We start from the raw sequence: 24,613 nt of genomic DNA on the forward strand, positions 1-24,613 counted from the left end.
CACAAGGCAATGGGAGATGGACAATGGTGAGGAAATTCTGTGGAGGAGAGAGAGCTAAGCAAGATGACAGGGTTAAAGTGGCATCCTGTGTCCTTTTCTTGCTACTAATCCTTCTAGGTCATGTTACCTGTAGTATATTGTAGTCAAGGATCTTTTGACATGTCTGCTTCAGGACCATTAGCACACTCAGAAACTGCTGAAGAGGAAGCTAATTAACACCAGACCACCGCAAACCCAGTTCTGCTCCTGTTTACCTTAGTGGAAGTACTGCCACTGGTTCTGCTGCCTTCAGTCCTACACCCACACTCCTGGCTTTCCAGAAAGTTCTCTTCTCTCTCTCTCTCTGCTTTGCTGTTCATGCAGCAGCTGTGGCAGGTGTTCTCTCACAATGTGGGGAAGCAGTGCATTATCCTGGGGCAGCAGGTAACAGGGAAGCTGTTTCACCAAGCCCCTGTGTGGGACTGAGCTGCAGAGCCCTGGCTGGTGCAGGAGCCAAGGAGAGCACACTCCAGCAGGAGACAGAGCCTGGGCTCTGCATTGTTTCTAATCCCCTCACCATTCTTCCTTGCCTGAATGGAATTAGAGAAGCAACAAGGGAGCTTTACTGCCAGGCACACCATGGCAACACATGAGCTTTAGAGACATTCCAGCTCCTAGGAGCACTAACACTCTGCTTCCTCTCATCCCCCAGGCCCTCTTTCCTGTGCTGTATCCATGTTCCAGGCTGCCTGGCCATCCCAGGAGGTCCTGCCTAGCACTTCTCCCTCAGACAGCCACACAGAAGTGAAGTACCCAAGCTGGGAACCTTCACAGTGCTGCCTCTTCTCATGAACCTCCCTCCTGTTTCCCTGAGCAAGGCCTGTCCCACGAGCATCCCATGGAGCAGCATCCCAGGGATGCATGGCAGCAGCTGGGCACAGCTCCTCTGGGAGCTCAGCTCCCTGCCTGCCACCAGAGCAGGAGGCAGATGATGTTCTGCTTTGTCTCCTCTTCCCACTGTGCCTTTGTGAAGGCAGAGAAATGACAACAGCTCAACAGCTGCCTCCCTGTCTGGGGGATGGGGTGGGAGGTATGAGCATTTGGGGGAAAAGAGAATTAATCTGAACAAAGCACAGGCCAACTGAAGCTGAAACTCAAACTCAACTTGCCAGCTCAGATTTAATTTTGTTTCAGTAAATTCCTGGTTTGAACAGAAGCATGAAACCAGCACAGACAAAAAGGCTGTTCTTTATGGTATACTCACCCTGACCAAAACAAGAAATGTGGCCGAAGTTCTGCAAGAGAGAGCTTGTTCTCTGTTCTAAAATTTACACCCAGTTTGAGAAACCCAAGAGGGCCTGAACTGGGGTCAGCAAGGAGAGCTCCATAAGTCAGTGGAGTGGTGTGAGCTCATTAACCACAGCACACACAACTCAAACGCTTGAGCACCTGCCTGCACTGACCCCAGCAGCTTTGGAGCCCCAACACACCTCGCATGCAGGGGCAGCCCTTGGTCCCCCTCTGCCAAAACAAGGCTCTCTCATTAGCAGCCCATTTCCTGGGTGTGCACTCCCTGCAGCACACCCCATTGTTTAACCAAATCACACCTCTCCTCTTCACTGGATATGTCATCCCACAGGGAGGTGCCCAGAAGGAGTTGGAAAGACATCACTCCCACCATCAGCACAATTTCTTGCACTGGTGATTTACCCTGGGATTTCAACACCCCTGAAGAGCATTTGGGAGCTCACTGATTTTAACTGTCTCATGCCTTTCATGATCTCCAGATGGCCCAACATACAGCAGCCCACCAGATTTCCAACACCATGGCCTATTCTTTCCTCATAATTCCAAACTTCCCTCTACCACTTGATCAGTAAAAACAAGTTTAAATCCTCACCTTCCCCTCAAAACCTTTTCAGTTCCCCCAGGACTTCAAACACCAGTGAAAGGCTCCCCCCCACTTCTCCCTGATTCCCTCTGGCATCACCCAGACAGATGCACAGGGGAAGGCACAGCAAATCTCTCCAAGGGATAATTGCAGAAGAATTCACCAGTAGGTCAAATATTTACCCAAGACTCATCAATGCAAATGTTTTCTAATCCTCCTGCATCTTTCAGAGATGGCAAAGGAATGGTGAGTACACCTCTGATTTATACAGATGCATACAAATTAGAGTAATAAAGAACTCAGATGATTTATTATGTAGTAATTGTATCACTTAATCAAATATCTTTGTTGTGTACATGTATCAATACAGGAGTTAACAGTGTAAAAGAAATACATACATTGCACTAACAGCTCCTACACTTTTCTTCTGGCCAATTCTCAGTGCTATTTGGTGTTCTGACTGCTCCTTGTCCACATTTCAGAGAACCACTCTGGCTCCATGAGGTGCACGAGGTCTTCCCACAATTTTCAAGCACAAGTTTGTTTGTAGCTACGTGCTGAGGGCACCAGGCACAAGCAGCACTCTTGGTGAGGACAGGGTGCAGAGATAAACCTATAAATACAAACCCACCTGGGGGAAGCAGCAGTGTCTCAGAAGAGGTCATTCAGTGGGATGAAATAATCCCAGGTGTAACTATTAAACCCAGCAGCTGAAGACTTGGCATCAGATCCTCCACTGGGAATGCCTTTGTGTTCCTGAAAAGCTGAGACCCATGAAAACATTAATCATCAGAAAAAAATAATCCTGATTCCAGAGGGGAGAGATGTCACAGCCATGGGTGAGAAAACCCTTCACACATGCAAACAAGAATGGGAAATGCCATGGGTACAAGACAAAGCTTCAAGTGCATGACACTAATCAGCTTAATCGAGCTCAAGAAGTACCCAGAGAAGTCAAGTGGCTGGGGAAGGAAATAATTACTTTTGTGCTCTCCCTCTAGATCTGTCTAACCTGTCCCCTTTGCTTCCACTGATGGGATCACTGACACCCTCAGTCTGCTGGAGGACATTCCAGGTCACTCACCCACCCATCCCCTTGCTTCCATGCAGGAGGCACACCTCCATGTCTGTATTTCCAGGGATACCCAGCACCTTCCTGCTTTGCCAGCTTTGTGCCCTCAGTGACAGCTTCCCCCAAGGCTTTGCTCCTCAGTCCCTAGGAAATTCTGCCCAGAAATGCCTCAACAGCATGTGCCCATGCTCACACATACCAGCAGTGAGGACACTGGCTGCTACCACATCCAAGTAATTCTTGGGCATTTGTACTGCCCAGAAACTCAGGAGTGTCTCCCAGGTTGTGCACAAGAGGGATGTGCCAAGTGCCACTGGCAATCTTTGGAAATCTAAAGCTGGAAGGCTCTTCTGTCCTAGCACGACAAAACAGGGACTGCTGGTGCATTTAACTACTCTGTAAGAGACACCTGGTGTTTATCCCCCCTGCATCTGTCTCTGAAAAGGGGGATGTTGGCACAAGCATTACCTGCAGGGCCTTGCAGCACTTTCCCTGTTCATCTTCCTCCCCTCCCCCTGATATTGCAGGGGAAACAACAGAGGGGCCTGCCCCAAGCACAGCGCTGGGAACAGAAAGAAAACACAGAGACAGCTCACCACAGCACAAGGGGACACAAAGCCACATTCAGACAGAGCAGAGAGGAAGGAGTCAGAACAGAAACACAGATCTGCAGACAGAGATTGTTGGCCAACACAGACGACAAATTTCCTTCTGTCTGTCCATAAACCACAACCGTGCAGTGGTGGTCTGGCACATCCAAAGTGATTGCAGCCCTGGCACGTATGATGCCTCTCCAGGAGTCAAATTCAGCACCACACAACCCTCAAGTGCCAGCTCACTTCATGAACCTGGGTCACAAGTATCAGGAGATTCCTTAAGGTTTGAGTAACCTCAAAGCTGCCCCCTGCCTCCTTCTCTTAGAGGAAGGTCCAAGTACAGTCTTGATGTTCCTTCTGTATGTCCAGAGCTTACTGGAAAGTCCCATGGAGCAGGGGATCCTAGAGCAAACCTCCCCATCCTGTTTTCCCCCTTGTAGCCCTCTGAGGATGTTCTTCAATGGGAAGTCCCCCTTCAGCCAGGGAAGGGAGCACATCTTCCCTTGTGCAGTTTACATATGATCTGGATTCATGTCTCACACCCAGATAGAGAATCCCTGATCTGACAGCTCAGGAAAATCAAATGAAGTGTCAACCCTCTTTCATTTTCCAGCAAAATAACCCCCATATGGGAGCAAACACAGTTTCCCCAGACATCTGCCACACGTTGCAGAAAAATGCATTACAGACATGCCACTAAGTGTGAAATAGATCTTTAAAAGTTAAAAAGCTATTGGATATTTAAAGGATGTGTGACATATCACAATATGCTGTAAATGCATTTTAAAGAAATAACAGCACCTCAAAGACACTGTGGAAGGATGCAATTAATTCTGTGCTTTGAAAAAGAAATCCTGGGTTATGGTTTTCTGGAGGAGGAATGTTTTTTTTAAGTACCTACTTTAATAGTTAATTATGGCATTGTAGGGGAAACTTGAGGCTTCAGAGAGAGCTGACCTATATGGTGGAAGGCTGCATGCAGCTACACTGATAACACTAATTTTAATTAATCCTACCACAAACTCCTCTTCCTTCCAACACCCTGTCTCATTTGCTTAGAGCTTCATTTGATTGGCAGCTTGAGCTGAGACTTACATAGCAGGTATGACTGCTATGAGGAAAACCTAAGTTGAATGTCAATGACTGCAAATAAAAAAAGTTATTTTGTCTGTTCTTAAGTGTCCCAGATGGTTTTTTTTACTAACATTTGCTGCTGGATGCTACAAAACACTGCTTCCACACTGGGCAGCAGGGTAACCCAAGACCCCTTTCACTCATCCTCTAATAACCCATCCAAATGGAGATAAATTAGCTGCCATGGCAAAAAAAAAAAAAAAACATGCTCTGAATATGCTCAGGAGAGACCGTTTGATATGACTCAACCCAACAAATGAAGACAGAATTAAGGATGAATGTGGAATCTCAGTTTCTCCCTCTCCACACCACCTTCACAACACAACCTTCCATTGTAGGTTCACGTGTTCAGGTTTGGTTTTTTCCCCACAGGGAGGGGTGGCATCAGTGTGGACAGTAATGTGACACCTCTTTAGCCAGGGAGCTCGCAGGAGTTTGCTGGCAGCAGGGAAGCAGAAATCAGTAGGAATGCAGAGCATAAAGGCTCTAGGGTAGGGATATGCCATCACTCCGTGGGGTGCTCCCACCTCACCCCTTCCTGCTGCAGGCCGAGCCCTCCAGCCCAGAGCCTCTCCTCACCCACCCTGCTTTCCTCCCCCATGCCATTGCTGCCCAGCCCCTCCACTCTGGAGGGCAGATACCTGGTGGATGAGCTTTCCACCCCAGATCCCTGCTGCCTGCCTGACCCAGCGGCCTCATCTTCCTCCTCAGCTTCTCAGTCCCCCACTTCAGCATCCTTCCCAGAATTTCACCTGATCCCTGCCTCCCAGACCTCAAATGAATGTTTTATTAATGGATAAAAAGACTGCTACAATGGAAAAGTTGGACAGCTTTTGAAAACCATGCTACTAACTCATGTAACAATGGAAGCTATGTCTTGCATTTCTTCGGTTCTATTTGTGTTCTGGCCCTTGGATGAACTGTGTGAGGTTCTTCAGAGATCCTGCTGGGCAGGAAAAGAAGGAAAAATATTACTCAGCACCCAGAAAGGAAGAAAACATATAATATGAAGAGGTTGTCTACACAGGGAAGGACAACAGGGTCAACCTACAAGAAAACAAAAAGATCAGAAACTATAACATGGGATGAAAAAAATGCTACAAGAAAACAGTGAGAAGATTGCTGTCTCCAAAGGACTTTCCTGCATAAAACAAGTGGGATAACATCTACAGCCTCCTCCACTCACTGAAATCCCACTTCCAGAGAGGGGTCCAGATGGGAAGATAAGAGCAGTTGCCAGCACAAGGCTGCTAAACAGTGGGTCAGCAAGCACAGAGAGGAGAGGAGCAAACTCCCAAGCTGGGAAGGATCCTCCTTCATCAAGAAAATTAATCAGAAAGGAGTCATAGGGAAAGAAAAAAAGCAAGAAAAAATTGCCTTGAGGGGAAAAAACCCTTCATTAAGAAATATCACAGTTGGCCAGTGGCACTGAACATCAGGCAGTACCAAAGGCAATATATTATTACTGTTGCACTTCTATAAGCCTGTCTTTTTTAATATAACTCACTCATGACAAACATGTTCAAGGTCTCGCCTGAATCTCACGTGTGGACAAAGCAGAGCCTTCCCAAATCACCTACAAACCCAAGAGACTTACTCAAAGCAAAAATTACATCGCAAGTTGATAAATACGTGAACAAAAATAATTACATAAAAACTGCAATACATCAAAAAACCTACTTTTCTCAAATATGTTTTAGCTTGATTATTGTTAACAATTCTTGTTAACATCTGCTAGCTGGCTGGTAAATGATCTTTAGAACATTTTGTAGAAAATAAAGACATGGTATTCTTAGGGGAACACTAGAGTGAGGCGTTCTTGGCTGCAAAGCAAGATGCAGGATACAGGTAAAGACAGGGAGATTTCCTTTTGGGGTGTGTGAATGATGGGGCAAGGCAGACTTGCCAAGTACTGATGTTTCAGTGTGCTTCCAAACAATAAGCAGGGCTTGAAAGATGAGCAGATATTTTGGATCTTTGATGTGAGAAACTATCAACCTCTGCATGGAAGAAAATATTTCTCCACCCTCAAATATTGAGCTCCTACATCTTTCATGCCATGAAAGAGAACAGCTGCTGTTTGTTGCAAACTGCCTGTTCCAATAGGGAGGTTAATATTTTACCATGTGTTTTCTTTCCTTCTTTCCCTTCTTGCCTGTTGATGCAAATCTCAGAGCTGGCATTACAAGCACTGGATTCAGCAGCTTTCTCCTGGATGAATTTGTACTGATGTTAGCCTTTTTAATCCATGACTCTGAGAAGAGAAATCCCCCAAGAGGTACATTTGGTTCCCTCTGCCTCTCCCAGCATCCAGCTCCTACAACCAGTCTTAAAGCCCTTGTAGTATTTCAGCAATTTTTTGCTACCCTGGGGAAGTAGTGACAAACAACACCAAGTTATTAAAGTCAGGATGAAACAGCCCTCACAAAGGTCCAGGGGCCAGGAACAAGGCTGAGACAGCACTGTTGGTTCAACTTTTGCAAGTGAATGCTTGAGCACCTTGCCCAGCTGCCAAGCTGGGGCACAGGGCCAGGAGATTGCAGGCACACAGCTCGCAGCCAGCATGCTGAGCTCACATCTGTCTGTGCCAGCCCACAGAGCCAGACCTGGCTAGCAGGGATTAGCACCAGCCACAGCCCAGGGAAGGCCAGGGCCAGCTGATCCAGCAGCAGGTGTCACCCAGGGTGGCTCAGGAGGCGGTCACCTCCAGCAGCCTGGCCCTGCTCCCACCCCTTGGACTCTGCAGCTCAGAAATGAGCCCAGTGCTCCTGCACACTGACAGCTCAGCATGGGGGTATCAGAGGTGCCACCAGCAGGTCAGAGAGCACAGGGACACAGCAGCTGAGCTGGGCTTGGAATACTCTAAAGGGGATGGAAGCAGCCTGTGAGTACAAGGAAGAAGCAATCCCACCCTGCCATGTAGAAATCCCTTCCAGAGACAGCAGAAATCTGCTATTTTCACAGGTAAACTCACACCTCTGCAGAGCCCTAGCCATTTCCTCATTCTAAATAAGCCAGTGGGTGATGTCCTCTGTTTAAATCCCACCTCCAGGTCTCCCTTTAAGGCCTGACCTTTCACCCCAGGAGCTGGGTGTCCCCAATGCTGGCCAAGAGAGGCACTCAGCAGAAGGAGCCAATTCAAGGGCAGGAACAGTCAGTGCAGACAGGCTGCTCACAGCAAAGCCCAGGAATGACAGCAAGGGAAATAATAAAAGAGGGGGGAAATGACAGACTGACACAGACAGAGAGGAAAAGGGATAGACAGGGTGGCTAGTCACAGGGGAGTCTGCTAGAGGAGCTGCAGGGACTCAAACATCAAATCACACTCAAGGAGGGGGAGCAATGGCTTCTTTTATAGACTGAAGCACAGTAGGTGATGACAAGAGGAGACTGGGGGAGAGAAAACTAAAGGAAGAAAGGATAAGCAAAGAGTGTGATGTATCATTAACCAGGACAGATTTATCTTTCCTCTTGGATGAATTGCAGTACGTAAGTGTAAATGGCACCATTGTCTCAGGGGGACAGATGGTCCCCACATCACAGCTTGGCACATCCCCCATTCCCCCTGAGGGAGCAGCTCCCCTCCCCAGGCTGCACTGATGGGCATGGAGAAAGCTGGAGAAAGGCCAAGATGAACTTTCCATCTCCATCCCCACATGCTGACCTTGCAGTCAGGATGGGCAGGTGAGAGCTGTTCCAGCCCCAGCACTGCTCACCAAGCCCCCCAAACAGCTGTGCAGGCTCTCCAGCCAAGGCTTGCACTGCCATCACAACAGCTTCTCACTTCACAGTCCTTGACGGCAGCCAGAGACCAAGCACTCGTGCTGATTGTCCCAGGTCCATCAGCTGCCTTCAATCCCATTGATTTCAAGGTTTGCTGAGATGCCTGCCAAGGTCAGCAGGGATTTGCATCACCTGTTCCCAGCCTAGATAAACTCCATGTATCATTCCCCATCAGCATCTTACGTCTTCATTTCCACACTTCACCTCTCATTTTACAAGTCCAGCTGCACTCTGACCTGCCTTCCTTGCTCATCTCAGCCTCATTCCCTGGCTGCTGGTCACAGCTCTGTTGTTTTCTTGACATGGGATAAAAAGCCATCCCCCTGAGCTAGCCCCTCCCCTCCTCCAAAGCCTTTCCTGAGATGATTCCTTCTCATTTGCACAGCTGAGCCCAGAGAGCCCCTCCAGGGAGGGGAGGCAGGTGGGACAGCAGCCCCTCCCTGGCAGAGGAGCACAGCCAGCAGGAGACAGCACAGCACAAACTCACAGCCCGGGGAGCAGCAGTGACAAAGAGCAGGGCAAGCCCAATCCACCACCAGATCTGTCCCCAGAACAGGCAGCCCCAGCTGGTGGCCCTCCCCACCACTCTCAGCCCTCACCCCTTTGCCCTACCCGCCAGAGGCTGTAAAACCCCATTTAAGAGCAGCACTTTTCAAGCAGGATGTGTTTGGGCTGGGCTCCCTGCCCCTCAGCACTCAGGGAAGTACAGGAGAGGCAGTGGCACAGGGATACACCAGGCACTCCAGGAAGGGGCTGACCAAGGACCAGAGGGCAAAGCAAGCACAAGACAGAAGTGGGTGCAAGCCTGAGCCTGGTCCATCCTACACCAGACTAGAGCCTTCCTACACCAAAACACAGGGCCTATCCAAAGATAGTGTTTCTCCAGGAACACAAAGATCTTTCCAGCTTAGAGCTTGGCAGACCCTTTGCTCCTGTTCTCTCCCCAGGTCTGTAATGGGCCGAGTGTTTCACAGCCCCATCTCAGCCCCACTGGGACCAGCTGCAGGCCATTTGCTGCAGAGGAGCTGCAGCTCTGCTGCCTGTCCCCCACCTGAAGCAGCTCCTGTCAAGGATTATGCTCACAACCCACAGCTCCCATGGTCTAGGGTGGGAAGAGTGTCAAGTGCTCAAATAAGCAGCTGGTCAATTTGTTAGTGGTTAATTCACGTTGTTATAACAACACATGCAATTAGAGGTCTGGTCAGAGTATTTTATAGGTCTTGAACTCAAAAGGAGCATTTTTATTGCCCTTTCTATTCCTACAGGAGCCCCTTTGGCACTCTAACACGCCCTGCTTCAGTGTTCACAAAGGCTGAAAAAGGCAAACTAACCATTTTTCAAAGAATAAATGGTTCTCATCTCTAAGGCAAAATATATTCCGGTGAATAAGCACAATATGCTCCAGAAAGGTTTTTCAGCATTTGTTTCAGTTCAGGAATGCACTCCTCAGAGGGGTGGGATGTCCCTCAGCATAGGCACTGTTACCATCCCTGCATCCCAGCTGAGCACACCAGCCCTCTCTTCTGGCCCAGCAATACCAGATACTCCCAGCTTGCCACACATACACGGTGCTGCAGGACAAAACAAGACCAATCTCCCCAGCCCCACCTGAAGAGCAATGGCTGGTGCATACACATTTGTTCTTACTAGGTATAACAGAATAACACTGATTTACACCAGTCAATTTTATGATTTGCATCTTCTGTGCTCTCTCCCCTGCTTCCCTGCACTTTCCACATTCATTGGCCATAAACCCAGCTGCCATATTAAGGCACCTCATCAAAAGCTGTTGCAGTAAGAGTCCTAGCCCTGCTTTCCTAAAGCATCAGGGCATGTAGGAGGCCTACAAGGTCTTTTATTGGGTTTGAAACATATTAGGGAAGCAGGGCACTATGAACACACAGCAGGAATAACCCTCTCCTAAACCACAGGCTCCTCTGTGCTTTGCTGTTATAGCCCCTCCTCCAACAGTAGGAATCCATCCTTCAATAACAGCAAAAATGCTCAGAGCTTGGAATGAAGACAGTAAGGATGCACCACGAATTTTCAGCTTTATTTCCAGCTGTGTTAGACCCTGTGAACATTAAATCTTCAGTCAGAGCCCTGGTTTTGTACATGCTGCTGTCCTGCTTCATTTCCAAACCATGGTCTTTGAGTTCTCACTATAAAAAGAAGCCTCCAGGGATTAAGCTAAAGGGATGGGAGGCAGGGATTTATCCTGTTTCAACATTTGTGCTTAGATACCCAGGGCCATCTTGCAAGCCAGCCAAATTTAGACCTCATCCCTTTACATCTGCCCACTTGCCTGAAATTGCATACATCTCACATACACACAACCCAGCCAATTTCTTACAGATCTCGAGCATGCAAATCCCCTTCAAACATATCCATCCCTTGTGTGCTACTAATGACAATGCAGGAGTTTAAACTCCATTTACACCACATCTGACTGTGCAAATGGTTCCTCTAAACTTCCCTCGTAAATTTGCACATCAAATGACCCGCACTAATGGCCCTCCCTTGTCACTAGTTTTGTGGAGACAACTTCCTTCCCAGCTACTTGGGAAGGCCCTGAGCTCTATCATGCTTCCCCTGCCACCTGCCTACCAACCACAATCAGGAAACAGCTATGCTAAGAAAAAGCTGGGATTCAGAGAATTACTTTTCCCCAATCCAGAGTCCAGATGGATGGAGTTCTTCTCCCACAAAACTAAGATTACCCAATATTTCGTTATGGAAACATTAAGATGTTCAGACTGTTCAATTTCCAAAACCAAACCTGCTCCTTGTCTTTCCCTTTGCCTTCTTCTAGAGCATCTGGGAAACCAAACAGCATAGCAATCCTAAATGCAAATGCTGCAGCCTGCTATCCAGCAACTACTTCTTTGCTAAAGGAAGAACAGGAACTTCCAGAGATCTGCTTCTCCCTCTAAAGACAGAGGCTCAGCTAGGCACACTCAATTTCCTGCTGCAGTCTGTCAAATACGTACAGAGACCTCGGATGGTTTTCAGACAGGTGGAGTTAGATGGGGTAAAGCCTATCAGCTTTCCAAGGGGAAAATTAATGGGGAAATTAAGGGTCAGCTCACAAGGGTAAGACATGTCTGCTTTAAGGCACAACAGGGGAGGAGAGCACTTGATGATAGATTGATCCACTGCATTCAGTGCCTTCACATATTAATCAAGATAACCAACAACTGACTTATTAGAAGTGACCCTTATTTGCTAATAGCCAGCTCCATTCCAGCAGGGAGGCTGGCAGAGTGGCAGAAAACCCAGCAGAGCCTAAAGCAGCCTTGCTCCCTCAAAGCTTGACAAGCATCTGGCACTGCCCATGGGAACAGCAGTGCCCCCAGCACTGCACACCCACTGCACAGCTCTGGCCATCTCAGCTGCCCATGCAACAGGAGCAACTGCAAAGTTGACTCAGAGTGTTGAGGAGTGCAGAGGGGTCAGATAACCTCTCACAGAGAAAAATAAATCATGCACTTGGTGGGGCTGGGGTGTACAGAGATATCTCCTTGGCTGGAAGGAGGGCACAGCAGCAACACCTGCCAGGTTACCTAGAATCATACAAAGCTGTAAAAAGTCCTCAAGTAAATGCCAGATTCCTCATGCGTCTTCTGAGAGAGGCTTTTTAAGAGAGACAGGAGAGCTGCCCTTAAAATGGAGACATATGAACAACATATAAATTATTTTTTTTCAAATCTGCACCTAAAAGCTGATACTGATGACCCCAAGAGCAGAAAACCACAATCCCCAGGTTCTCAAGAATGATCAACGCTGCTTAAAATTCATAAGCCACTCAATTTTTGATGTACTATTACACTTTCTGGTCACATTTCTAAGCTTCTCTCTACTTACTAGAGATGCAGAAAACCATGATTTTTATTTATATACACAAACACATGTGAAAAAGAAAAGTAAAATTCAAATGATTACAGGAACTCAGACCTTAAGACAGTCATCAACTACTACAAGATTTGCAATAAATTTGCAGATTATGCTGGTTTATCATATAACTACAGCCAGTCATTAAGAACAGTGTGTCCAGGGTTTGACAGTCTACAAACTTAAGGCAGAAACAAGCACAACAGACAACAGAATGTGCACAGAGAACTTCACTGGACACAAACTAATTGCCCAAACTGGTATCTGACATAGGCATATTTTACATATATAACACATTTGCCCAAAGCTTAATGAGCAGTGGGGTTGTTGCGCCCTTGACCACACAGCACCCAAAAAGAAGAGATTCTGGCAGCCCACAGTCCCCATGCACTGTGGCACCTCCTGCCTCTGCCACCAATAAAAGCACCAATCCACTCACACATTTTATCGTCTCCAAAATTTCATTTTGCACTTGGCTCTCAGGGGCAGTGCCAGCATGAAACATCACTATTGCCATTACCAGCCATCCCATGCTGCACTGACTCATATATAAATTATCCCTGTGGGGAATAAATGCTGAGATTTCCTCTGATTCCAGCCAAAATGCTCAAGGCCAGTCCTGTTTCCTTGTGCACAGAGCACACGGTCCAAGCTGACAATGCTACCAGTGAAAGCCACAGGAAAGGTATCTCCAGAAGCAAGGTGGGATTTCGGCAGCAGGAACAGTGGCTGTTCAGTGGATTTCAAAGCTAATGAGCTACAAGGCAGCTCCTCAGTACACAGAGTCAAGCCACAGCTGTAAGAAGTCACCCTGCTCAGTACTCTGTGAAACACAGCTCCCAGTAATAAAAATTAAGTGTGCACATAAGCTTTGGCTCATCTGGGATCTGACCTGCTGCTCCCACACCACTGAAATCAGCTGGAAATGCAACACTTCACTGCTTGAGAGCAAAACAGAAGCCCAAAGGACCAACAGCTTCACCAAGGGGTTGGTACATAAAAAGCAAGAAAATGACAGAGCAGTGAACTGCAGAGCCTCTCACGAGAATCCATTTGTAAGGTGCCATGTGCCATACCCATTATTTAGTCCCAAACATTTTATAAATTCATAAGATAAATGCTATGCAGTTGGTTTAGAAACACGTTTTTTAATGCTTTTCATCCTATTCCCCATCCAAGCTTGACTTCAAATCCTATATGACAGAGTTTAGGTTTTATAAAGGAAAAAAAATAATCTTCCAGTATTTTCATAACCATATCTCAAATAAGGACTGTATTAACATTGTACCTGCAACAGCTCCATGATCTACAGCTCCAAGTGGTCCAGCCTTCTGCTTACCAAAGCACAAATTAACCTAAGCAAACCAGCTGGCTGGCTGCTCATGTGCTGCATCACAGCAACTCCTTTCTAATCAGGGACAAGCCAGGCTCCAGGTGCTTGTTGAGCTGCATTGCACACCCAGCTGAAACAGCACTTACCTGTCTCTAATAAAGTATATTAGGAATAAATTTTTAAAAATACCTGCTTCCAATAAACTAAAGTTATTCATGCATTCACTTGAGCTATAGGTAAAGCCATCCCAAAAACATTCAACTCACCAAACTCAAAAGCATCAGGCTCCTTTTCACCACACACTACAACAGCAAAAACACAGCAAATACTCCCTTTGGGGACAAACACATGGACTTTCACAGGCATCATAGTCCTCTTCTTAAAAGGGAGTTGGGATCTACAACTTTTGCAATGATAGCATCACACATCTCTACACAAACATGCTTCCAGAAGCAATTTTAAAGCAAAGAAATGAGTGGTTCTTTCTCCTATTACTGCACTGCAGCAAAGCAATATGGCAGCTGTTTAATAGCACATAACAAAATTGCAGGACTGCTCACAAAAGGAAAAATAATCTCCAGGAGAGGGGGATTTAAGTAGTTAGAATGCAATTACCTAAATTGAAATTTGGTGGTTAATGACCTCGTGCTTAAAAAAATTGTTACAAGGCCCTTAACTATCAGAGTTTCCTTTTTAAATCTCATTGACAGTACTTCCACAACGGCAATCGTGAGGCTCTAATCCAGGAAAAAATTCCACAAGAAGATTAATAGGCATTTAATGAATGCCCCATCTTTTTGCTGAATCTTCACAAAAGGCCAGGTGTTGACCTATGACAGTGGCTCCTCCTGCCCCTGCTTAGCTTAAGCACATTGGAGACCCAATAGCTCAGTGTAACAAGGATGAAGAGCAGGCAAGCACACCAATTCCTAGAAGATATGATTTGATTTCCATAGAAGTGTCTCTTATGAAGGGTCTGATTCCCAGCCAGGCATCTGCCACCAGGCCATGTAAATGTATCCTGTCTATGGTGCTGTTAAAAAATTTTGAGTGTGATGCCAAGAGCATATGATTACATGTAAAAAGCCTTCAGGGTGCAAAAGCAAACCCTCATTTGAGAAAAAAAGGTAAACATTTGTTTCATGAGCCTCTTAAAAAGGGGTTGAAAGGAAATCAGAGCAGGGGCTGAATCCTCACCTCTCAGTCTCCACTAGCCATGTAATCTCCCAAAATCACACAGCTGAGCTGAAACCTCAGGTTTGACACAACCCTTCCAAAAGGTTCCAGCAGCCCCACCACTGCCCTTCACTCCCTGGTGGCCACATGTAAGGTCATCAACAGGTGATTGGATGAGACTTTTTCCTCCTTTGTCTAGTTTCAAATAAGAAAAAGTCATTTTCCAAGTCAAAGAACACATTTGTCTGCAGATTAGGACAAAAGTAACACTTAAAAACTAAAACAGGCCCATTTCTTGAATAATAGTTCCAACAACTTAAAGCAAATTCCTTGCAATATACCAGATTGGAGGGACTACTTTGAGTGACTTTTTAGCCAGCAATAAGGACAGGCTCCTCTTCCACCACAACCTCCTTCCCTCATCCAAAAGCAAGCCTTCATCCCAAGCCCATGCTGTTGCTCTTCTTTCACTTCCCAAATCCAGCCTTTTATCGTGACACAAATGTCTTGGGCTCTACTCTGAGTCCTGCTCTACCACATGCTGGGACAAGATTCCTAGGACATAATAACTAGCACAGGCACACTGTGATAGAAAAGCAATGCATAATTCAATACAAAGTTTTAAAATTTTATAGAGCAGCCAGTGGAAAAGAAAGCAAAATATCTAAATCTCCAATGTGTTCTCAGCCATAACCTGTGTTTGAGACTGCAACCTCTCTTCAGTGGCTTTTGAACTTTAAGACAAGAGCTCAGAGCTCAAACACAAACCTTTACCTACACTTGAAATTAAAACAAATCTCATCCATTTAAGGTCAGCTGTTACTGCTGACACTACTTCAAGTCCTCACCCGGGGTTAGGCTCTTAAAGCTGAAAATACTCTTGGAAACATTTTGCTAGGCTCCACTGTATGCACAGACATTCAGATTTAGTCTATACATCAAAACCAGAGCAGCCATCCTCATAGCTAATACCCACCCAACTAGGAACTAAGGAACTTCCCAGCAGAAAGTGCTGCCAGTTGAGATTTCCAGCTAGAAAAACATTCCCATAAAAATCTCAGACCAACCTCTCTGATGACTCATCTTCTTCTGCATTTCCTCCACGCTGTCCACGATCCCACAGTTCAGGGAACAACTGCTCTTCTCTACCTGGCTTTTATACCTCTGGAGCCACAGGGCACACTGGCAGGCTCCTGGTGATGAGCTGTGCAGGTGGATTTCATTGGAAATGAAATGCTGCAGGCATCACAGACTCAGTGGCAGGAGGGTCCCTGCATCCCAGCAGTGCCAATACATGAGTGACAACACCTGTGTGTGATTGCTGACCATGGAGGGGAGAACGTGCCCATGTCCCAGAGATCTCTCCCAGGCTGTGTGGAGCACACACTGTCCTGTTCATTGCTGGCCAGACATCCCAACAAGGCCCTGGCAGGACAGTGACATGTACTCCATGGAAAGGCAAGGGGTCACTTGGGTTTCCCTGCAATCAGGGTGGACGAGTGGTGGTTCCCTCACTAAGGCAAGGTGAGCTCTCAGTAAAGCCTCTGTTTTCAGACACCTCCACTGCTCATGGCAGTCTGAAAAGCTCCTGGGCTGGCAAATCCTACTCTGTCCCAGGCAAAAAGGGAGCTGGGAAGGGGAAGAACAGGCTTTCTAATGTACCTCTCCTCACACCTCCACTCTCCCTACTCCCAGACCCTGTGCCTGGGATTGTCAGTGGCTCTTCCTGAAGTCCCTTCTTTCATAATCAATGTCCTTTAATCACACCAGCAAAGGTTCTGTTTAAACACAAGCAATGAACAAAGAAGGTTGTTAAAAACGTAATAAAAGTTATTCCTTACCTGCAAGGCACCCCAGGAGGGCAGGATGAGGGGAGGACGGGGCAGGAGGGAGCCAGAGGCAGGGAGGGAGAAGGGGCAGCTCAGAAAGGATATGGGTTGCACACCATTTTGATGCACCAGCTCCGTGGGCTGGTGGTCTGCTTCAAGCAGAAGAAGACAACAGGGGCCAGGTCTGGGTAGGGGACGTCAGGATCCGGAGGGGAGGTGACTTCTTCATCCTCGCCCAGCTCCAGGGAGGAGGGCGGCTGCTCCGGTGGCGTTGGCTGCTCCGAGATGCCCAGATCCACAGGCTCCAGGGGGCAGCTGGCAGGAGTGTGAGGGGGCTGAGGGCCTGCAGGCCAGGTGGAGGCAGCCTGGGGGACGTACTCTGCCATGCCAGCCACGAGCGAGAACCCCTGCAGGGGAGGCGAGAAAGAGACATTAAATCCCACGAGGAACCAGCAGCAAAAGCACAGCACATCTGGGCTCTTCTAGCAAGTGCAGAGCAGGGGAGAGCTGCAGGACTGATGGCTCTGACAAGTGATAAACCACTTGGTGCTGAAGTAGTTTTAAACTCTTTTCTGCCAGTCACCTCTCCACAAAGACTCCTCTGGCTGGTCCCCTCCATTGCCATTTAAACCATCCCTGCAGCCCCTGAGACCCCTGGCAGAGGGCTGCACCATCTCAGGGGATGCTGGCCCCTCTTCTGGAGGCAGCCTGAGCACCAGAACAGAGCACAATGTTTTGAACAGCACGGGCCCATCCTCACACAACAGAGCCATCCTGCCCTGGCGGTCCCTAACAGAGCCCTGCCAGCTCCAGGTGCAGCTTTGCTGACCCAGCTCTTCTATGCAAGGGCACTCTGGGCTGGCCCTGAGTCTCACCATTGCACAGGCTCCATCAGACTGACACTGAGAAATGCCTGCCAAACCCATACACAGCAGTCACTCATTCAAGCAGTGAGCTGTAACACAAGCAGGATTAAACATTAGGCACCTTTTACTCGAGCTTGTTGAGCTCTCCTATGCTGGAGCAGTGGAAACGCCACGAACACGAGCTGCAGAAGTTATTTCCCTAAACAGAATGGTCAGAGAGAGTGGGTGGGCATGAGAAGAGCAGGTCTCAAGCTCACTGGCAGCCTGTGCTGGTTTTGGTTGGGGAAGGGTTAATTTTGTTCACAGTAGCTGGAGCAGGGCTGTGTTTTGGATTTGTACTGGAAACGTGGTTGATGATACCAATGATTTAGTCACTGCTGAGCAGGGCTCACACAGCACCAAGGCATTTTCTGTTTCCCACATCACCCCAGTGAGCTGGGTGGCGATGCACAAGGAGCTGGGAGGTCTCACAGCCAGGACAGCTGACCCCAAGTAACCCAAGAGATATTCCATATCATATGAACTCCTCAGCTCATAAAGCTGGGGGAAGAAGGAAGAAAGGGGGACATTTGGAGTGACAGAATTTGTATTCCCAACTGTGATGGAGTCCTGCTTTCCTGGAGATGGCTGAACACCTGCCTGCCCATGAGAAGAAGTGAATAAATTCCTTTTTTTTTGCTTTACTTGAGTGCACAACTTTTGTGTTACCCATCAAACTGCCTTTATCTCACCTTTTTGCCTTTTTCTCCCTTTTACTCTTTTGATTCTCCTCTCATTCCAGCTGGAGGGCAGTGAGTAAGGAGCTGTGTGTGGCTTAGCTGCCACCCAGGGTTGAACCACAACACTCCTGCACACTACAGAGCAACTACACCAAATTTTTACTAAAAATGTAATTTTGCTGCCTGGGTGCTGTGCATTCAATAGCAGAGTGGAAGTGGCTTCTCAGACTGAGGGGAATTAAATAAACTCCAAGGCTTGGCTTTGGAGGGGAGTTACAGGGACACTCTCAGGAAAGAGAGCTTGGCCAATGACTGCTGGTTGCCTTCCCTTCACCCCGTTGGCATGCTCAACCATCTGGAGTGCCCATGCTGCAGGTGCAGATTTAAAAGCCACACAAGAGCCCTCAGACACGCTGCAGTGCAGAAAGGGATGATGAGCGGCAGGAAAGGATGTGTCTGTCCAGACCTCATCTCCTCACATCCTGGCCATAGGTTATCCTCCCTGGCACTTGTCTCAGCTCTCTTCACTTTAGGATCACAAAGCCTGTGAGGGGCTCTGTTCACGCTGCTCTGCCTCAGCAATGCACCCTTGACATTTCAGCCCGTGGCCCTTTTGATGCTCACACTGCTGGATCTGTGATCTCCAACGCTCTCCACACCACTCATCTGTTAGGCTTGCCAACCACTCCACCTCAGGTTGCAGTGCCCCATGGTTCCCAGATGAGACCCTGAAACCTCTGCCTACCTATCCTGTTTCCTCAGCCTCCTGCTTCCAACAGACACTTTGATCCAAAGCTTTGCTTGTTCTTCGAGGCTTGGTATTTGTCAGAATAAAGAGCAGCAAGTGCAGGGGTTTAGAAAGCAGACACAGTGTCCCTGAGGGGATAGCAGAGAGACTCTTAGAATTCATTATCCCAAAGGCCTGCAGCTATTGGAAAGAACAGATACCATGTCTCCCGACTGGCTTTGGGATGCTGCTCGTAATTTTTTAAGCCCTGTGAAGAAATGTACAGTGCATCCTTCTCACCATCTATCACTACTGTTTTCATAAAAACTTTCAGCAGATTTTTGACTCTGGGCACCCCTGCAACTACTTGTACCACTTTTTTCATTCCCCATTCCCACCAGCTCCCCATTGCCTGCTCTGAGCTGGCTCCCTTGCAGTCTATTAACATGCTGTGGCTGAGCCTAACTTCCCTCCCATTACAGCACAGAGGAGAAAGATTAGCAGAGACAGCCAGGAGGAATTACTTATTATGGTGCTCAGAGCATGCACACTGATGAGGCCATGACAGTTCCAAACTGCAGCGTACAAAGCTTCATAATTACCAGTACAATTGAGAGAAGGAACAGGAGGAACAACCTCATCAGCATTTCCCTGCTTTCCCTTCAGCAAGCATCCAGGGCCTCTCCTCCATCTCACACTGCTGGATGCACCTGGGACTCAGGGACGCTGCTCTGTCCATGTGAAGCACACATGCACAAACTGGATAGCGTGCTTATCACACACAGTTCATCACTCTGATTTGTGTAGCTCAGACTGACTCATTAGGGCTCATATGGACACAGGGCCAGGTGAATCCCTTTGGAAGTCCTGAAGCTAAATACAGTCCTTGAATGACAGCTGCCCCACTGGAGATGTGAGTAATACCCATTACCTTCCTGAGATTAAATCCTGTTCTGCCTCCCAAGGCTGTGATCACGATGTATTTCCTACATTAAGCAGGATTAATATTCTGTGTCAAAAGAGAGGGAGGGGAAAATCAAGCCCTGGGGCACTTCTGAGCTCTTCACACAGTGAGCCCTCCCATCTCAACTTCAAAGAAGAGTAGAGTGGTTTTCCTGCCAGAGATAGGTCCAGGGCTGTCTCTGCTACCATTTCAGATGTGGGGGTTGGAATGAGCTATTTCCCCTATTTTTGTCAGGCTACAACTCATGCAATACTAATGTTTTTTCTGGGCTTGCAATCTGGGGCCTTCCCTTGCTGTAGCATTGCTCTGTAACTTCGTTGGAGTCAGTCTGCTACAGTATTTCAACCCGGGGAGCCCTGTTTAAATCAAAATGAGGAATGAGTTTGGCAAATGCATTTATCTGCATACACAGAGAAATGTGCATCAATGGAGAGGGTTCCTACCCAGAAAAAAGGCAGTTATAGTAAGACTCAGCAGCACTATAAATCTCCAGAATTTGTCTTTGGGATGCCTCTAACCTCCCCTTTGTGCAAGTGCAGCTTACTGCGACAAGGGCAATACAGGAGGACAAGGATTCAAGATGAGGGCTGTGGGGTGGCCAGATGCATGTTCTGCTCACTCAGCCTTTTGCTCAGGCAAGCCTAACCCCAGAGAGTACAGCAGGCCAGACCCACTAGAAAAAATCAAACCCTCCCCAGCCTGTACTTATCTTAAACGTCCCCCAAACACACAAAAACATTCCGCTGCAAAAGTCACATACACTGGAGGAGTGATGCTACACCAGCCGCACTTCCCTCCCAGGGGAAGGGAAGTTATTTGTGGGCTGGCAGCTCCTCCTGCTTCTCTCCCTGCACAGCCTGTGCCAAACCCTTCTGTGGAGCCAGGTCTTGAGTCTGCACTGTCCGTGCCCAAGGGCCATTTGAAGCCAGCAGCATCCTGAGCTGAGCACCCACTGGTGCTGCAGCCTGCACTCACACCTGCCTTGGGCACGTGTGCTGGCACGGAGCTCCTTGCCTTGGCAAGCACTAGAGAGGCTGACAGCCTCTGGCTCAACCCTGCCCCAGAAGCACCTGGTCCTGCCAGACTACTGAGCAGGAAGGGAGAAGGATGGTCTAAAACAGCAAGAGAAGGCGTGGACTTAATGAGAAGTGGAAATTGGTTAGGAATAAAAGGAGAAAATATCACAATGCAGAGAAGTGCTACAGGTTAGAGGTGTCTGTCCAAAAAGGCCGATGTCACTTCCTGCCATGCATTGCAGAAGTCTCAGCACAGACACACTCCCCCTTTAGGGCTTCAGCTGGCATCCCAGGGCTGTCAGTGCCATGAGCTGCCATGAGTGAGCCAGCCCAAGGTGTCCTGCAGGCACCACAGCCCAGCCACAGCAGCCTCCACCTCCTCTCTGCCCCCTTGGCAGGGGGCCGACAGGGCCGTGGGTGAGAGAGGGCTGACAGGACCCCTACAAGGCTCACACAGCCCTTTCTGAACTATTGCAGCCTGACAGTGAAAGGGCCTTCTGCAGCCAGCCAGGGGAGGGAAATACCAGAGAGAGGTCCCCAGAGCACTGTTCCAGTGCTGGAGGGAATCCACCCAGAGTCCAGGGGGATACAACTCCACTCTCACCTGGGACCATGCTCAGAGCTCACCTTCCCCACCATCATCCCTAACCCTGTGTGCCCTGACAGCCCACATTGCCTCAGAGCTGTTCCTTCCTGTCTGTGCACTGCTCACACAGACAACACTGGGGTCCATGTCAAAAACGAAAGTGCAGACCGCATTTCCTTTAAATGTAAACACAGCACCTTCCATTCTGAGGGCACACAAGTCCTTTCCAAACCATCCATCACCATCAGTCACCCATTACTCAGAAGCAGCAGGAAGCACAGCAGCCACTCTGTCCTGCTAACACCCTTGCAGAAGAGGGACAAAAATGACAACCTCCAGCTGGTGCTGCTAGGGAGATCAAGATGGTCCCATCAGCTGGAGCAGCACCTGAGGCACACGTATTTATTCATCATCTCCAAACATCCATCCAAAAGTTGACAAGCATCTGGGCCACCAATTTTGCAGCCAGCTTTGCACAGGCCCAGACTTGTTTAAGGAGGTGCCTGTGTGTGTGGCATATTTGGGAATGCGTGTGGGTGACCCCAGCCGGAGCTGTGGGAGCCTCCCGGGCTCTGCTGAGCACGGCCACGAGCCCGCCTCTGTTTGCTGCTATAAGTGGCAAGCGCTACCTTTGATGCCTGTGTCTGGCTGCAGGGATGTGTTAGTCATACAGGTTTCACATTTGCAGCGTTTGTCGTGGTACAATGTAATTAGTGGTACCCAGCTCCCTCTGTGTGCGTGTTCAGCTGGCACTGGCGTGTTTCTCTGCCTGCTCTCATCTGCCTCTGTGTGTGGGGGGGGTTCTACGAGTGCTAGGAAGGAACAGGGTCACTTTTCTTAGCACTTGATTTGAAACAGGAGCTCTCACATCTCCAGCATCCCAGCACCTCCACCTGCAATGGGATGTGGCAGAAAGCCAGCACAGAGTGTTCCAAATGGTGCCCAAATCCATTGCTTGGAGATGCTGGTGCTCCCACAGGCCCCTGAAGCACAACACCCATGGCCTGCACCAGAGCCAAGTTCTCCCAAGCTCCCTGCCCTGGTCAAATGCCCATGACCTGCTGCCTTTGCAGCTGCATGCTGATTGATTGCTGTGCCTTCTTCCACACATGCTATTACCCTCTGCTAGATTTGCTTGAGTGCTTGGCAGCCTCACCCTGGTCATTTTGTACCCCTCCTCCCGTTAAGGACAGGGAGCAGAAGAAATTCCTGCATCCCACTGAGCAGGTGAAGGAGCGGTCCAACCAGCACAGGACAAAATAAGCAAATTGTCTGTCCCGAAGTCTCAACAATGCCCTGCCTTCAACCTGTACTGCATTTGCAGCTGTAGAAAGAGCAAGCTCTGATCTCTTGGATACTCCCACCCTCATGATCACAGTCAATGTCCAATGTATCAGTGTCCAATTCCCTGTCATGTTGCTGGGACAGCCCCATCCTGTCCATTCTTTTGGTCCCTGGCACAGCAAAGTGGGGATCTACTTGCATTGCTAAGGAGCCTTTGGCCAAGCCAAAGGAGATGTTATGGAGATCAGTAAAATTTTGCTGGAGAGATGGAGGGGGGAAAAGTAAACAATGAGAGAAGAAAAGACACAGGGGTAACATGGTCACTTTGGGTATAGGCAAACAGAGGAGAAAGAAGTTTCCCACTGGAAAATCTTGACCTGACTTTAACTATGTGGAGGGTTTGAGACCCAGGTGAGTGCTGCTGAGGACCCTAACCTCATCCCACTACTTCCCAGAGGATATGCACACTTGTTTTCAACAAAGCATTTTCAATTTTGGTGTTCCAAGTGAACAGACTCTGAAAATCTCCTTCTGGGCATGACTCCTTACCACAACAGATCCATCTGCATGTGGAGACTCTGCCCTGGAGTCAGTGTTTTCCCTTCAAACCCGCCCCGCTCTCCCGGCGCACGGCTTTGCTCTGCACATCGCCAGCGATGCCTCCTCCTCCTCCCAGTGAGCACGGACACCTTTCACTGGGACAATTCCTGCCGCAGCCTCTCGCTCAAACCCGTGCTCAGCCACGCCGCGCATCCTTAGCGCTGAATCCTCGCTCGTGGATGAATCTCCCCAGTCCCGGGGGGCTCCGTGCAGGTGTCGCCCAGCAGGCTGTGCCGGGACCCGTGTCCCGGGTGTCGCAGCGCTGGACTGCCAGCCCCGTGGCTCCTGCTGGCCCTGTCACGCTGCGAGGCCATGTCTGATGTGCCATCTACTGCCATTTCTCGTGGCCTGAGCCATTCCCTTCCCTGTCCCTCACCAGAGCCCATGTTTCACATTTTTGATTGCCTCCAGATGCATCAGCTTGCGTTTTTCCTAAGGTTAATCTCAGTAAGTTATTTTCCACTCATCTTTCTGACCTTTGTGTTATTTTACGGCATCTCCACTGGCAGGGAAAAACCTGATTTCTCATCACCAGGGAAGTCATTAATGTGCTGTTTACACTCTCCTTCAGGTCAGCAGTGAACATGGCAATTAAGTCAGTCAGATGAGGATGATGAAGAGGAAGATAGTGGTGTCATAGGCTACCAGCAATGATGGCTTTGGGGCCATCCTCACACTTTTAGCCCTTCAGAACCCAGATCCTGAAGTGCTAGCAGGAAAGACAAAACTTGTGAATACCTCAGCTGTGCCTCCAAGAGAAGCCCATGCCGGGAGAGCAGAGCTGCAGCTCCTGCCCACCACCGGGACAGCTGCCCCAGGCACTGCACCTCTAAAGTGCATGGAAAAGGGCATCCTGGGGCTGCTCCCACACAGGCCGAGCCAGCAGTGCTTCGCATTATCCTTCCTGTATCAACCTTTCTGTCCTTTTCATCTCGATCCCAGTGCCCAACCCAGTGTCCCCTCAGGACCTGCTGGAGTGAGCAGGAAAACAGCAGCATACAAGGAGTGGGGGAGACCCCAGGAGACTCCCTGGTCCCTGTCACAGCACAGAACTGAATGCAACTTCCCACTTCTGCACAAGCATCCTCACCACCTCCAGACTTTTTCCCAGCTCACTATCACCACTCACATCTGGAGAGTGGATTCCCTGGGGTGAAAATGGAAATG

At 48.6% G+C, this 24,613-nt stretch overlaps 1 protein-coding gene across 5 annotated transcripts in view; it reads right to left on the bottom strand.

Annotated features, from left to right (window-relative positions):
* Positions 1 to 24,613, bottom strand: part of CACNA1I (calcium voltage-gated channel subunit alpha1 I) — a 164,560-nt gene that overhangs the window by 134,184 nt on the left and 5,763 nt on the right. For all 5 annotated transcript variants that reach the window (XM_054270675.1, XM_054270665.1, XM_054270703.1 and 2 more), the window contains one exon: positions 16,790 to 17,091. In XM_054270675.1, coding sequence (XP_054126650.1) covers positions 16,790 to 17,070 — 281 coding nt within the window. In that variant the 5' untranslated portion in view covers positions 17,071 to 17,091. The remainder of the gene's footprint in view (positions 1 to 16,789; positions 17,092 to 24,613) is intronic.

The sequence above is a fragment of the Melozone crissalis genome, unplaced genomic scaffold, assembly GCF_028551555.1.
Source record: "Melozone crissalis strain CALT ecotype California unplaced genomic scaffold, PUWL_Pcris_2 ptg000004l_1, whole genome shotgun sequence".
Taxonomy (NCBI): Eukaryota; Metazoa; Chordata; class Aves; order Passeriformes; family Passerellidae; genus Melozone; species Melozone crissalis.